At 38.8% G+C, this 16,501-nt stretch overlaps 1 protein-coding gene across 1 annotated transcript in view; it reads left to right on the top strand.

The window, feature by feature from the left end:
* RABGAP1 (RAB GTPase activating protein 1) overlaps positions 1–16,501 on the top strand; it is a 119,643-nt gene that overhangs the window by 15,579 nt on the left and 87,563 nt on the right. The window contains exons 3-4 of the mRNA XM_008155269.3: positions 14,866–15,100; positions 15,958–16,162. Coding sequence (XP_008153491.2) covers positions 14,866–15,100; positions 15,958–16,162 — 440 coding nt within the window. The remainder of the gene's footprint in view (positions 1–14,865; positions 15,101–15,957; positions 16,163–16,501) is intronic.

The raw sequence follows: 16,501 nt of genomic DNA on the forward strand, positions 1-16,501 counted from the left end.
ATTGGACATACAGGTTTAACTGCAGGATTGCTAGGCAGAGACCACCTTGGATCAGAACAAAACTCAGACACTGACTTCTGGAGCTCTCCCTTCAAAGTAACCTCAATTTAGTATATTCTGTGGAGCAATTTATATTTGTTGAAAACTATAGAGCAATCAGCCACAATTACTGGAGTGGTCAGAGAAGGAGACAGAGCATATTGCTAAAACCACTTTTATCCCGGGATGACTGTAGGCAAATCCTAATCTGATACCCAAAGGAGCAACATCAGAGGCTTAACACTATGGGAATTAAGGGAATAGAATTTACTAAAATAAGCCTGCTAGTTACTAAACTAACAAGCAAGCATAAAAAATACCAAGAGTAGGGAGATCAATATGAGAAATGATACACTATAATACCTAAAATATCTAGTTTCCAACAAACAAACAAAAATTGTGAAAAATGCAAAGAAACAAAATACAATCATACATTATGAAAAGGGTAGCATATACTGCTTGTGAGAATGACATATTGGAATTAATATGCAAACTCTTCAAAGTAGCCATTATTAACATCAATGAATTGACATAAACCATGCTTAAAGAAATAAAGGAAAGTTCAGTGACAGTATTAAATTAAATAGAGAATATCATTAAGGAGATAGAAATTAAAACAACAAAAAGAACCTAACTGCAATTCTGAATGGGAAAGCAAAAACTAAAATGAAAAATTCACTACAGAGGCTCAACAGTAAATTTCAACTGGCAAAAGAAAGAGTTAACAGGAGATGATGCCATCAAAACATCAGTACAGGAGTTTTCTACCGCTCGGTTCTCAAAGAACACTGATTTTGATAATCACTCACAGATGAGAGTACTTTTGTGGAAGTCTGGGAGTTCGGCAGAGAAGTTCCAGCATAGTGTTGGAGCAAAAAACATCCTAGATTGGACTCATTGAAGACCATCAGAGGACTAGTTTCACTTTACCTGTGTCACCCCTAACCCAAGGTGGCACAGCTCAGTGCCAAGAGAGACTTACTCAGCTAAATTGAGCAACATGTTCTCCAAGTATAAAAAGTTTCCTCTATTTTATTTCCAGTAATTACAGTATACCTATACAGTATATACCATTTTGTGTGTGTAAAGACCTGGTAAGTGAAGTAGTAATAAAATTGTTAGATAACTATGAGTTCTATTATTAGAGGAAAGTATAACAGGATTACTGCAAGTTTGTTGCCCAGTTATGCTCACTCTTTTTGAAACTTTTTCTCAGCCACTAGTAGATTTTAAAATTGCATTGAATTTAGAAAATACTTTTAATAGGTCTATCACTCTTCCATCTCAAAAGTCCTAATTGAGTGGTTTGTTGAATATTCAGGTGATATCTAGTAGTCTACCAAGTGTTTTAGGCATTGAGGATAAGAACTCCCATTTTGAAAATAGGATGACCTAGAAAACCTCATAATGCCAGCACAAAATACTTAAGAAAGCTGGATGAAATATAACAGACACCCTTTTAATAATAGCTATATTTATAAGACAATAAAGAAAATCCCTAAGGAACAAAAGCCAAGAGGGAACTGAAAGTTAGAACAATACATATGAAATGATATTGGGGCTGCACTGTTTTTTACAACCAGTGGACTTTGGTTTTGATGGCAGCTAAATTGGGAAAGAGAGAACGCCTTGGATTTTACAGAGAGAATAGTTGGAACTGAGATTTCATTATAAAGCACCCTTAAGTGCTACTCCTAACTGAAAGGATAGATTTGAAAAAAAAATTTCCTACAGTCACAGGAAGAAAATAAGGAATTTTATATATCTTAGCTTGAATGAGGGTTTGGAGGAGAATCTTGAGATTTTTGTACCCATAGGCTTGCCTTCATATATGTTGGGGTGTGAATTGACATTACGTGCATGGTCTTGTGTTGGTAATACTCCTGGGGCATGTGATAGAGTCAATTGTAGAACTACTCTGGAGGGACATACTTGCCACCCGGGCTGCATGGTAGTCTCACAGATAACCCTGATAAAACATAGTACACATTTCAAAATTTACAAACATATCCAAAGGACAGTTTATCATAAGTAAGAGACAGCAAATCTGAGCAGGATCAAACTTACCAAAATTCAGGCACTTGCATTAGCTGTAACCTTAAGATAAGATATAATTTAAATGATTAAAGATTTAAACAAAAATTTATAAGCATTAGAAAAGAACAAAATTATCAAAAAATTTAAAAGATCAGGCAAATTAAAAATAGAACTTCTGCAAATGAAACTTAGAGGCAGTGAAATTAAAGGTTCAGCATTAATCAGCAGAATAGACATGGCTGAAGAGAGAATCAAATTTTTGTTAAGTAAATCTTAGGAAATTACTCAGAAGATAGCACTGAAAGATTATAAAGTATGAAAGGTCAGTTAAGAGACATGGAGACTTGGATGAGAAGGATCAACATATGTATATATATAAAAGCCTAAGCGATTGTTCGACCGGTCGCTATGACATGCACTGACCACCAGGGGGCAGATGCTCAAGGCAGGAGCTGCCCCCTGGTGGTCAGTGCGCTCCACAGCAGGAGCACTGCTTAGCTGACGGGTGGGTGCCAGATGCCAGGCTCAAGGCTGGCCAGCGCAGCTGCGGCAATGCGAACCTTTCCCGCGCAGGAGCTGCCCAGCGATAGCAACTTTGCCTCTCACACTCTGGAACCCCTCGGGGGATGTTGGACTGCTGGTTTTGGCTCGGTCCCCGCAGGCCACGCCGAGGGACCCCACTGGTGCATGAATCTGTGCTTCTGTGTTGAGCGTCTGCCCCCTAGTGTTCAGTGCGCATCATAGCTACCAGCCAGTTGTCCGGCCGTCTGGTTGCTTGGGCTTTTATATATATAGAATATATATATATATGTGTGTGTGTGTCTCAAGCAGAATGACTGTGAAACTGCAGAATATCACAGCCAAAGAAAAGCTCTAAAAAGGCTGAATAGATATGAATTGAACCTGGTTCCTGATAGCTTAGGGTAGATGACAGTTGTTAAAAATCTTGTTAATAGTTGTTTCTCCTAATCTTTGCTTCATAACAAACTATCTCAGAACTCAGTGGTTTAAAACAATTTATTATTTCTCATGATTTTGTGGATTGACTGGGCAGTTTTGCTGCTTTTCCTTAAACTCACACAACTTTATTCAACTTTCGTGTTGGCTGGGGACTGGGCTTCACTGGAGTGGCTGGGTCTCTTTCCATGTGGTCTTTCAATTTAGGCTTCTTCACAGCATGATGGTCTTAGGGCAAATGTGGAAGCTGTAAGGCCTTTTTAAAGGCTAATGTTTAGAAATTACATGGTGTCACATCTAGCATACTCTTTTGGCCAAAGCAAGTCACAAAGGTAATCTGGATTCATGGATTTAGGGAAATAGATTATACCTTGTGATGAAGGAGCTATAGAGATTTTGTGGCTATATTTAATTTTTAACATAAATATAGTTAGGTAAATGCTATGATAGAGGTTAACAAAAGGTACTATAGAGTAGAGGGGATGGAAACCTACCTCAGCTTGGATGGAGAGTTAAGAAAGACTTCTTGGAGAGGATAATGCTTTAGTTATGCCTTTTAAAGAAAAGCTTTATATGATGGTACTAGAGGCCCGGTGCACGAAATTTGTGCAGGGGTGAGGGGGTGTCCCTCAGCCCAGCCTGCACCCTCTCCAATCTGGGACCTCAGGAGGGATGTCCGACTGCCTGTTTAGGCCCGATTCTACTGGGATCAGGCCTAAACGCGCAGTTGGACATCCCTCTCACAATCCAGGACTGCTGATTCCCAACTGCTCACCTGCCTGCCTTCCTGATTGCCCCTAACCGCTTCTGCCTGCCAGCCTGATCACTCCCTAACCACTCCCCTGCCAGCTTGATTGATGCCTGAGTGCTCCCCTGCCAGCCCAATTGCCCCTCACTGCCCTCCCCTGCCAGCCTGGTCACCCCTAACTGCCCTCCCCTTCCAGCCTGGTTACCCCTAACTGCCCTCCCCTGCAGGCCTGGTCACCCCCAACTGCCCTCCCCTGCCGACCCAGTCACCCCTAACTACCCTCCCCTGCCAGCCTCATGGCCCCTAACTGCTCTCCCCTGCAGGCCTGGGTCCCCCCCAGCTGCCTTTCCCTGCAGACCCATTCGCCCCCAACTTCCCTCCTCTGCAGGCCTGGTCACCCCCAACTTCCCTCTCCTGCATGCCTCGTTCCCCCCAACTACCCACCCCTGCAGGCCTGGTCCCCCCCAACTGCTCTCCCCTGCAGGCCTGGGTCCCCCTCAATTGCCCTTCCCTGCAGGTTGCCCTTCCCTGCAGGCCCGGTCACCCCCAACTTCCCTCCTCTGCCGGCCTGGTCACCCCTAACTGCCCTCCCCTGCAGGCTTGATCGCCCCCAACTGCCCTCCCTTGCAGGCCTGGTTCCTCCCAACTTCCTTCCCCTGCTGGCCTGATGGCCCACAAGTGCCCTCCCTTGCAGGCCTGGTCCCTCCCAACTGCTCTCCCCTGCTGGCCATCTTGTGGCAGCCATCTTGTGTCCACATGGGGGCAGCCATCTTATGTGTTGGAGTGACAGTCAATTTGCATATTAATCTTTATTAGATAGGATAGTTATAAAAAACACAGCTATTTTTATTCAAATATTTTGACAACTCACATTAGAATCTGAGAACTTTCCATAAAAATTTAGAACATGTGTTTTCACTGCTTGACTCCTTTGGTGTAGGAATCTTATACCTTTAGTTAGCTTTTAGCCAAAGATATTCTATAAATGTTGGTTGAGTTACATTGACGAGCTAGTACTTCTTAGATGGAAAGTTTAGTTAGAGAATTTTTAAAACATTTTAATCTTCATAGTTTTCTTTTTGACAAATATAGTTAACATTATTTTAGTTGGAAAAAAGTTGCCAAGTTTTATTAAAATAGATAACAAAAATTACTCCTCACCTATTATTGCCTAAACTAATCTTCTGACTCAGTTTCTGATATTGTTTTAGAATTAGTTGATCTTGTCCTCTGTAATGCTGAGCTTTTATTCAGCAAGCAAAGCTATTGAACCGCGAACGAATAGTTGAATTAAGAGGATCAGGGTGGTGGTGGGGAGGACACATAACTAAATTTGTCATGATAAAATTCATCAAGTGCTAGAATATAGATATGATAAGAATTACACGGGAACATAATTATTGCCTGAAGAAAGGTTTCATAGAATAGGCAGTAGTTCAGCAAAGCCTTAAAGAATCTTCTATAATAATCAAAGCGCAATATGCTAATTATACCAGACATCCTTCCAGACGACATTCTGGATGAAGCCGGGGCTGCGAGGGAAGCCCGGGTCCCGGTCCCGGGTCCCGGGTGACAGAGGGAAGCCGGTGTCAGCATCTGGGGGAAGAAAGGCCTACTCTTGCACGAATTTTATGCATCAGGCCTCTAGAGATTAATAATTTGCCAAAGAAATGAGTTTGTTGACATGTGGAAAGATCAAAGGTTTGAAAGGGCCTGGAGTCAGGACCACCACATACAGTAGAATTGTATGTACTTGCTTTTCTTTTTCTCCCAAGGTGCAGATAGCCTTTTTGCCATTTGTTTTCTCTAATATAAAAAGAATGTATGCTTAATACAGAAAATTCAGACAATTAGAAAAGTAAAACCCAGTCATAGTTCCATTATTTAGCAAAAATGACCATACATTTTTGAGGTGTTTCTTCAGTTCACTTTCTAGGATGAATAAACAAGGTGTTCTGTTCCTCCCCCTTTTCTTTCCTTTTTACTTTACTTTTTAAAATTGATCTGAGAGAGGGAGGACGGGAGGGAGAGAAAGGAAAACACAGAGAGAGAGAGAGCGAGCGAGCGAGAGAGAGAGCGCGAGAACATCAGTGTGAGAGTCAATCAGTTGCCTCCTGCATGCACCCCAACCAGAGATGGAACCTGCATCCTGGGTATGTGCCCTGACTGGGAATTAAACCCACCATGATACTCCAACTGAGCCACTCCCGCCTGGGCCCTTTTTATTTATTTATTTTGTTGTTGTTGTTAATCCTCACTTGAGGACATTTTTCCATTGATTCTTAAGAGAATGGTAGGGAGAGGGAGAAACAGAGAGAAACATCAATGTGAGAGAGACACATTGATTGGTTGCCTTCCACACTGACCCAGGGCTCGGGGGTAGCCTTAACCAAGGTACATGCCCTTGACTGAAATTGAATCTGTGATCCTTCAGTCCTCGGGCTGACGCTCCATCCACTAAGCCAAACAGGCCAGGGCCCTTTTTTACTTTAAATTGTTAATAATTCCTAATGGTAATTTTAGGTATTTTCTCTGGTCCTTCCTTCGTGCAGTTAAGATAAAGAAGTGAATAATCAAAACAGCTACAGTTTATAAATGAGGTACAAAGAGATTTAAGGTTTTATTGAAGATCCCAGAAGGAGTATGTGAGGTAGATTTGAGATAAGTAACTATTTCTTCTAGTATCCAAATTGGACTTCTGGTTATTTTGTGCCTTGCTTTCTGATAAAACTGTAATTTATATACTTGTTTTGAAATGACTTAGCTTTTATACTGAAGCTGAGCAAAATTACTCAGTTTGAACCATTATGATTTATATTTTCTTGCAATATGACACAAGTAGTGGGAAGTGTAGATCAGGAATTTGTAATTTTTTGATCACCTATGGATTTCTGAAGCACACATTTCATTTCCTAAGCATACATGCTTCTTTGAGGACATACAATCTCCACTGACAGCGGGTCCCAAACTGCCTAAAGCAAAGTAGCTTTGTGTAACTGGCAAGTCGAGAGGGGCCTCGTTGGTATTGTTGCAGTGAAGGGAAATAGGCTATACAGTGAGAAGTAGAAAATAAAGGAAATGACTCTGCTAGGTATTGCCTTTGGAATACTTTGTCCTTTGGTCCATAAGTGCAGTTTTTTTCTCAGTGACCAATTCTATCATAAGTTGTTATCTTTATTTGATATATTTAAAAAGGACAGATGTTCTTCCAGTAATGCTTCTTTTGTACATGAATAGTAGGTGTGTTTTTAGTTTTCTCTGGATCATGGAAAGTGGAAGAAGTACTTTTTAAAAAAGTTACTTGCTTTTCTAAACCTTAACTTCAGTAGATAGATCAGAGTTTACTTAGAAATGGCTGAAAATGGGATAGGATGATACTAATTGGATGCCTACTGATGACAGGTACTGTGAAGAAAGGAGATAACCCCTGTAAAAATCACAGTGCCTGAAATAAATAACTGCCCAGTGGTCATATTATTGTATCATTGAGCCCTCATGACAATCCTGTGAGATAGACATGAATGTCATCATTTTAGAGATGAGACAGTTGTGGCTCCCAGAGTTAATTTGTTCACAACCAACAGAGTTAGTGTCAGAGCCATGTCCCAAACGCAGGTCTGTCTTCCTGTGGAGCCCAAGTAGGGCTACTAATGACAGGTACGCAGGCTATACTCTGTACAGCTCTACTCCTCCTGGAGTTGTGCCACAAGCTAGCTCTTGTTTCCAATATTTTTTCTACCACCTGCTTTATAAACAGTTATGCATAAATCATTCACTATGCAATCTCTGTCCTTATAAATATTTATGTCTGTGTTTACAGTACTTACTAAATTGGCTACTTTGTATTTGTTTTTCTTTGTTCAAGACTGTTTCCTAAAGAATACTCCCTTCCTCTTCATGTATATAGCATGAAGAGATGAAGAGGAACACAAATCTAAATGTGACTTTATTTGTATTATTTGTACACGTTTGCTTTTTTATTTTTAAATTGTGCTAAATAAGTTAGAAGTCTTTTGGACTTCAAAGTTTATTGTTTGTGAATTGCAGCATGCTATTTGGTCATATATATATTATATGTAATATATATGTTACATACATATACATATACATATACATATACATATACATATACATATACATATATATATTATTATTTTTTTGGTTAATCCTCACCCGAGGATATTTTTCCATTGATTTTTAGGGAAAGTGAAAGAGAGAGGGAAAGACAGAGAGAAACATTGATGTGAGAGAAACACATTGATTGGTTGCCTCCTGCACGAGCCCTGACCAGGGCCAGGGCCCTGAGGATCCTACAACCAAGTTATGTGCCTTTGACCGGAATCAAACCCAGGACCCCTTGGTCTGCAGGCTGACACTCTGTCCACTGAGCCAAACCGGCTAGGGCTGGTCCTGTATTTTTTATTGTAAATGTTAAACCTTAATGACACTCTCAAAATAATAGGAAATGATGGTATTTGTTTTTGTTTTTAAAACAAAGCTAAAATAAATCATTCAGATTAGATTTTATTTTCTGTAAACCAAAATCATATCCAAATTGGATAAAATCATACTATTTTGGCTTCTATTGTTTGCATGTATAAAATTCAGTTCAGTAAACATGTATTGCAGGTGTATTCTACACTAGTTGCTTATCTTTGGGAATATAAAGATAACTTAAGAAACAGTCTCTGCTATCTAATAATGATCAGTCTGGTTCAAGAAACTCACTAAACAAATATTCTCTAAAACAAGTAGCAATGCTAGAATCTTTTATAATAAAGAATCTATATATCTCTATCTATCTATCTATCTATCTATCTATCTATCTATCTATCTATCTATCTATAAAAGCCTAATATGCAAAGTGTCCCCTCAGGAGTTTGACCGACCGGGAGTTCGATTGCTTGCTATGACGTGCGCTGACCACCAGGGGGCGGTACGGAATGAAGGAAAGCCCTGACTGGCAGCCAGCAGCCATTTCGTGCACTGGGCCTCTAGTAAATATATATGCTAATATTATGGTAGCACTCCCTAAGGAGGGAGCAGTTAAACCCAGAGGAGGTAACAGAATTTAAGCTTTGTCTTAAAGAAAACAAAGGAGAAGAGGGTGGCTTTTCAGGAAAGCAAAGCGTCTATGCAAAGTCTAGATGCTTGAAAGTTTATGATGTGTCCTGGGAAAGTTGAGTAGTTTAATATGACTGATATGAGATGGAAAGGTAGATTGTGAAAAACTCGTAGAATATACTAGTAGGTATGAACTTGAGCTTTACATTATGGGTTTAAAAAACAAGGCAATGCTAGATCAGAACTAAAATTTGCAATTATAACTTGAATGGCACTAGGAAAGATAGGTCACAGCAGAGAGAAAGAAGGCATGGAAACTACCACCTTTGCAGTATGCTTGTGTAAAATGAAAGACGCTGTCATGTAGTGTTAGCTGTGCAGAGAGAGAAGGAAAACGTGCACAACTGAGCAAGGATCAGTAGGATGTGAGTAGTGTGGGAATGACAGGAGGCAAGGATGATCATGATCCTTCATTTGGGCACTGAGTGGATAGTAGTGCAATTCATTGATCTGTTTAAAAAAATTGATACAGGAGCACAATCAGACAGTGAGTTAAGTTTTTAAAAAATATATATATTTTATTGATTTTTACAGAGAAGAAGGGAGAGGGATAGAGAGTTAGAAACATTGATGAGAAAGAAACATCCATCAGCTGCCTTCTGCACACCCCGTACTGGGGATTGAGCCCGCAACCAAGGTACATGCCCTTGATCAGAATCGAACCCAGGACCCTTCAGTCTGCAGGCCAATACTCTATCCACTGAGCCAGACTGGTTAGGGCCAGTGAGTTAAGTTTTGATGCAATAAGTTTGGAGTATCTAGCTGAAGATGTCTGTCCAGTAGATTGTTGAGGAAGGGGTTATAGGAATAGATTAGTGATTATTTATATATCGTGGGGAGGTGAGATGGCATAGGAGAGGTTATTACCAAAAACAGAATCCTGGAAGAACACCTATTGAGCAGCAGATAAAGAAAAGGAACAGTTGTGTTCTCTAATTGCATTGTTAGTAGAAACTACTTTTTTTTCTTCTTCTATTTTCTTTCTATTTTGTAGAGCTGTTTTAGATTTATGGTAAAATTGAGAGGAAGGTACAGAGATTTGCCATATAATGCCTGCCTCTACATATGCATAGCCTCCCACACTATCAATATACTCTTTAGTTCTTTTTTTAATATATTTCTCATTTTGAGAGTATGTTTATTAAAGCTGGGGACAGTAAAACAAGGAAGGGCCTAGGATAGAAAAAGCAACAGGAGAGAGACTAGGTCTGGCTGCTTTGGCTCACTGAGAAGTCAGAGAAAAGGGAGCCTTGGAGACAGGTTCAGAGGGTTAGCCCTGGATGAGCTGTGACTGCCCATTGTTCCCCTGTTACAAGGCTTGTGGGGTCCCTTAGAGTTTAGGTGATGCCGCGAGGGGGGGAAGGAAAGGCATGGGTATATAGGTATGCTCCTGGGAGGGAGAGCGCGATCAATATATTCTTTTTTTTTTTAATCTTTATTGTTGAAAGTATTACATATGTCCCCTTTTTCCTCTTTGACCTCTGCCATCCTGCCTCTGCCCCCCACCTCAATATATTCTTTCTGTTTTATTTTAAATCAAGTTTAAGGTAAAATTTATACACAGTAAAATTCAACCCTTTTAGATGTATAGTTATATGACCTTGAATGAATGTAAACTTTTTTGTCACCACCCACCATCACAGTCAAAATGCAGAATATTTTCATCATTCCAAAAAGTCCCTTTATGCCTCTTTTTAGTCAATCCTCTTCCCTCCTTCATAGCCCTTGGCAACCAATGGTCTGATTTCTGTCCCTATAGTTTTGTCTTTTCCAGAATGCCATATATAAATGGAATCATACAGTATATAGCCTTTTGTGTCTGGCTTATTTTACTTAGAATAATGCCTTTGAGATTCATCCTTGTTTCTGTGTGTATTAGTAATTTATTACTTTTTATTGCTGAGCTGTATTCTATTATATAGAGGCCATAGGCATTTATTTATCCATTCACCAGTTGATAAATACTACTTTTTATTCAGTTTTTTGTGATTATGATTAGTGTTGCTATAAACATTTGCACACAGGTCTTTGTGTAGACTTATGTTTTTAGCTTTCTTCAGTAAATACCTAGGAGGGAGTCATATAGTAAATATATATTTAACTTTATAAAATTTTACAAAAAAGCTAAAGTGATTGTACCATTTTGCCTTCCCACCAGCAATACATGAGAGTTTTTTAGTTGCTCCAATCCTTGCCAGCCCTTGGTATTGTCAGGATTGTTTTGTTTTTAATTTTAGCCATTCTTATAGGTGTATAGAGGCATACTATTGTGGTTTTGATTTTCCAAATGGCTACTGATACTGAGTTTCTTTTATATTTATTTGTCATTCGTGTTTCTTTGGTGAAATGTCTATATTTTTTATTTGGGTTGCTTGTTTTCTTATTATTGGCTTATGAGAATTTTCTGTAGACTCTGGATATAAATTCTTCATAGCATATATAGTTTGCAAATATTTTCTCCAAGTCTGTGGCTTCTCTTTATTCTCTAACAGTAACTTTTGAGCAGACATTTATAGTTTTGATAAGCCCATTTTATCAATTTTTTTATGCATACTTTTTGTGTCCTAAGAAATTGAGTCCCAAGATTGCAAAGATTTTCTTCTATTTTTCTTATAAGTTTTATTGTTTTAGAATTTACGTTTAGATCTGTGATCCATTTTGTATTAATTTTTGTATATGATATGAAGTATTGGTTGAGATTCATATTATTGCATGTGTATAGGTGTCAAATTCATTGTTCTAGCACCATTTGTTTTATTACCTTTCTCCCTTGAATTACCTTGCCAACTTTGCTGAAACCAATTGGCCATATATGTGTGGATCTATTTCTGGATTCTATTTTGTTACATTGATCCATATGTCTGCCCTTTCATTAATATCATAGCATCTTGATTGACTGCAATTATATTTATTTAGAGATGATTGTGGTATCTGTTAAGAATGCTTTTGACAGCAAGGAACAGAAGGCCCTATTAATTGTGGGTTTATTTTCTGTTATAGCAAAAAGTTTAGAGATAAGCAGTTGCTGGTGTGTTTAAGGTGTTGTTCATCTATACCAGGCATCAAGAAACTATAAGCCTGCTGGCTTAATCTAACCTGCTATCTATTTTGTAAATCACCTGTTGAATTTCTTAAACATGCATATGCCCAGGCTCTACTTCTGAAACTGATTGAGTTGTCAGAGTGGGAGTTGAGGGGACAGAGGGAGGAGCAGGTATTTGAATTTAACATGGTCCCTGGTACTATTGGTAATTGAGGCCTGGTGCACAAATTTGTGCACGGGTGGGGTCCAGCAGGCCTGCCCCAATGGGGGCCTATCAGGCCGGGCTGGCGGGCAGGGGAGGGGCTGTGGGAGGTCAGCTGTCCTGTCCCTGGGGTGGGGGGCCAATCAGGGGTGGGGCCGGCTGGGGGGAGGGGCCATAGGCAGTTGGCCAGCTAGCCCTGCCCCAGATCTGGCCGGTTGGCCAGCTTCAGTGAGCGCAGTGAGCGTTATAGCGACCTGTCATTCTGGTTGTTCTGGTGTTCTGGTCACTGGCTTTTTATATATATAGATGGTTAAAGAACCATTAATCTAAGGTTGGTGGTTAGAGTGTGGTTCCCAGACCAGCAGCATCACCATCTCCTGGGAACTTTTAAAATGCAAATTATCGAGCCCACCCCAGACTTAACTGATTTGGAATTCTGTTAGGGCCCAACAGTTTGTGTTTTAACAAGTTCTCCAGGTGACAGATCCAGTCCAGCATTTGAAACCTTGAAAGGCTATTTCCCGATATGCCTAGGAAAGATTAATGGACTATCTTTAAAAAAAACACCTTAATTGATTTAAGTATGTATATTATAATTTTACAGATAGTAATTTTGAAATTGGGTTAAAGGTTGACAAATGATATAACATGATAGTTGTTGAGTACTGTATTGGACCTAATTATTAAGGCATATGTTAGGTTGCTATTTTTAAGCAGCATTTAAAAATCATTTTTTGTGTGGACATTACTTTTACTTAGTCTCTAAAGATGAGTTAAGGAAATAGAAGGCAGTTCTTAATGTTTATAGACTTTATAAACGAGGGAAGAATGTGAAATACACATGTATAAACACAAAAGATAAACATATAAATATTTTCTTTCAGGGTTAGGTATATTTTCATGAATGGCGAATACATTACAATGTAGGCAACCAATGCAATAGAAAACTTGAGTTTTACTCATAGTATATTTTATATTGAAAAGAACAAAATACTTGATCGCCTGTAAAATGGCTTCTCTCTAATTTAGTTTGTTCTTTTAATGATTGCCTTCTCAGTTATAATTACTGATTGCTTAAGCATGGAATCTAATATTTTTTCCCCATCTGTTTTCAGGAAGCTCTGAACTGTTCTTTTTTAAAAATTATTATTGATTTTAGAGAGAGAAAGGAGAGAGAAACATTGATTTGTTGTTCCAATTATTTATGCATTCATTGGTTAATTCTTGTATATTCCCTGGCTGGGGATCAGACCCACAACCTTGGCATATTGAGACGATGCTCTAACCAACTGAGGTACCTGTCCAGGGCTTAACTGTCCTTGATGTTAGTTCTCCTTCCCTTAGAAAACAGTGTGGATTCAATTTGATTATCTTTTGTTTACTTCTGGTGATTCAGTGTTTCTGAAAGTATAAGAGGTTAATTGAAACTAATTTCTAGTTTGTTTTCTAGGTGCTTTTGAAAACACAATTTCTTAAAAAAGAATTTTGATTGCAGTTGTGAAGGAGTAGGATCAGACATAAGCAAGAGTTAAAATTACTTGACTGAACCACTTGTAGTTCCATTAGCAGTAACTGTAAACATAAAATGAAGTTCACAGAAACAGACCTGTGTGTAATTGAAGCTAAGAGGCTGAACATCTGTCTGAATATCAGCCACTCCTCTTATTTCCAAGGCAGGAGTGGCTGATACGTTAGAATTTCCTTGGGAAAATGTCAGCAAAAAGGACTTGAGACTGTTTCTCAATCATAATTTACAGCCAAAGGGACTTGAAGTTTATGAGTTATAAAAGATGTTAACTGGAATTTTGCTTCCCAACTTCTTTGTTGACTCTACTGGGAAGACCTCATTCTCTAACAGTCTCATAGTCCCACCTCTTTTAACATTTTGTTAGGGTTTAGTCTTCAGAAAGCCTCTAAATCAGCCACTTTGTTTTCATCATGACTTTCCTTTTCCTAAATTAATTCTTTAAAATTTTGTCTTGAATAAGCATTTAATGACCATACTGGGTTTTGTCACTGTGGTTTTCTTTAGCATTGGGCAAGCTCCACTTGATTTTGTTCTTGTTTGCTTCCTTGTTGAGCAACTAATAATAAACCATTATGACTCTAGAAAAATACTTGACATTATTGAAATGGATTGCTTCTGTTCCTCAGGAACATTTTATACATGCATCTCTCCAGCTTTATTCAAGTGTCTCATAACTTTAAGAACTTGTTCATATCAGAGAAGTCTTCCTCAGAAATACAAGAGATGTACTTATAGCAGAAGTGGTAAAATACCTGGGAAATTTTGTTACCTAATAAGTTATGTGTCTGTTGATAACTTCTGGAAGCAAACAGATTTTTCCTTTTTCTTAACAATGAGAGGAGCTGCTAAGGATATTCCTCTTAACAGCATTGTTTTTCACCAGACAGTAAAATTAGAAATCTTTTCATTGTTAGTTTAGGACATTGTAGAAAATTTTTAATAACATTAATAGACTATCCACATGTATTTCTGGGTATTAGTCTCAAAGTCATTAAACTTTTTCATGAAAAAAATTATGAATTAAGAGGACAGCCTATTGCAGATCTTGATTTATTCTATTTTTAAAAAACATTTCAAAAAATACCTTTATAGCAAAAGAAAAACTGATTTTTCTCTAGAGGCAGAACCATTTGAATCATGCCTGCCTCTCTCTCACTTCGCTGATTGCATGTATTTGTGACCCTTAGATTATAGGGAATGGAAGTGAGCAGCAGCTGCAAAAAGAGCTGGCAGATGTGCTGATGGATCCTCCAATGGACGACCAGCCAGGGGAAAAGGAGCTTGTGGAAAGGTCGCAACTGGATGGCGAAGGAGATGGGCCTCTTTCTAATCCGCTCTCAGCTTCATCCACCATTAACCCTGTGCCATTAGTAGGGCTCCAAAAACCAGAGATGAGCCTGCCAGTGCAACCTGGACAAGGAGGTTAGGATTGCTGCATTGCTTACATTACTGAAGGTTATTGTTTTTAATATTTGAGCGTCTACCCTGTTCTAGGTTTGATTCAGAGTGAGCAAAAACCATTATCTGTGTTCTCTAGGATTCAGATTCAAGATTTAGGGGAATATGAGGGGAGTAAATAGATGTACCATTCTGTCATTTATACCAAAGAAAGAGAAATAGTTAAATGACATTAGGGAATCTTACTTCAGGATGTTTAAAAGAGGAGTTTGTGTACAATGTTGGACAAATGGAGGAGTAAAGCTTGGTGAGAGATGTTTGCTCCAGGCCTGTGTTACAGCTCTGTGGGAATAGTTGCCAAATTGAAAAAAAGCTGAAGGAGGAAAAGGGCAATTAGAAAGGCTCATTGGTGTTAAAACTGCAAATGTTTATTGGGAAAGGGAGAGCAAGGGGATTGAGAGAACTTAATAAAGTGGCTAAGATGATGAATGAGAGAAATAATTATAACAGTGCAGATTAGAACGAAGACAGGATTTTTCAGAGGGGTGAAATACTAAAGGGTTTGTTTGTTTGTTTTTGTTTTCTCCTAAATGTAAACAACAAAGTCAAAACAAATGAGAAGCAGAAATTGGATCTGAATCTCAGGTCACCTTTTAGACTCGGGAGGGATTGACAATACAGCAATACCTGAACATTTTGGTGTTAGTGACAGTTCTAGTTTGAGATTTCTGGCTTTAATGGGCACTTCTTCTGGAGCAATGGGATATTATCTCATTAGTACTTAATTTTAGAACCTAAATATAACTTGTAGATTTTTACTTGGTTTTCATATTCAACAAAATATCAAATAAAATTAACTATCTTATTATCATTTCTTTCAGATTCTGAAGGGTCAAGTCCTTTCACACCAGTGGCTGATGAGGACAGTGTGGTCTTTAGCAAGCTAACTTACTTAGGCTGTGCCTCAGTCAATGCTCCCAGGAGTGAAGTGGAAGCCTTAAGGATGATGTCCATCTTAAGAAGCCAGTGTCAGATTTCACTGGATGTAACCCTATCAGTGCCAAATGTGTCTGAAGGAACTGTAAGGTAAGACCAGCCTCTTGAAGTATTTGTAACAGTTGATCAGATTTCTGACCTGTAGTTTTAGAAATAAGCAGTCAAAAGACAAGAACATTTATTTATGTAATGTTCAGTTCTTCTGGCACATATGTTAACATGTCTTCCAAGTATTGTGACCCTTACAAAAAATAGTCACTTGTTTGAACATTTTTTTTTACTCCAATTGTGTGTAGCAGCAGTCGCCAACTGGTGGTCCGCAGACCACTGGTGGTCCGTGAGGTCCAAAAGGTTGGCGACCGCTGGTGTGTAGCATATTAGAAATCTAAATGTTTGTGGGTTAATTGAAATATATTGACATGAGAGTCT

This window comes from Eptesicus fuscus, chromosome 15 (assembly GCF_027574615.1).
Source record: "Eptesicus fuscus isolate TK198812 chromosome 15, DD_ASM_mEF_20220401, whole genome shotgun sequence".
NCBI classification, from domain to species: Eukaryota; Metazoa; Chordata; class Mammalia; order Chiroptera; family Vespertilionidae; genus Eptesicus; species Eptesicus fuscus.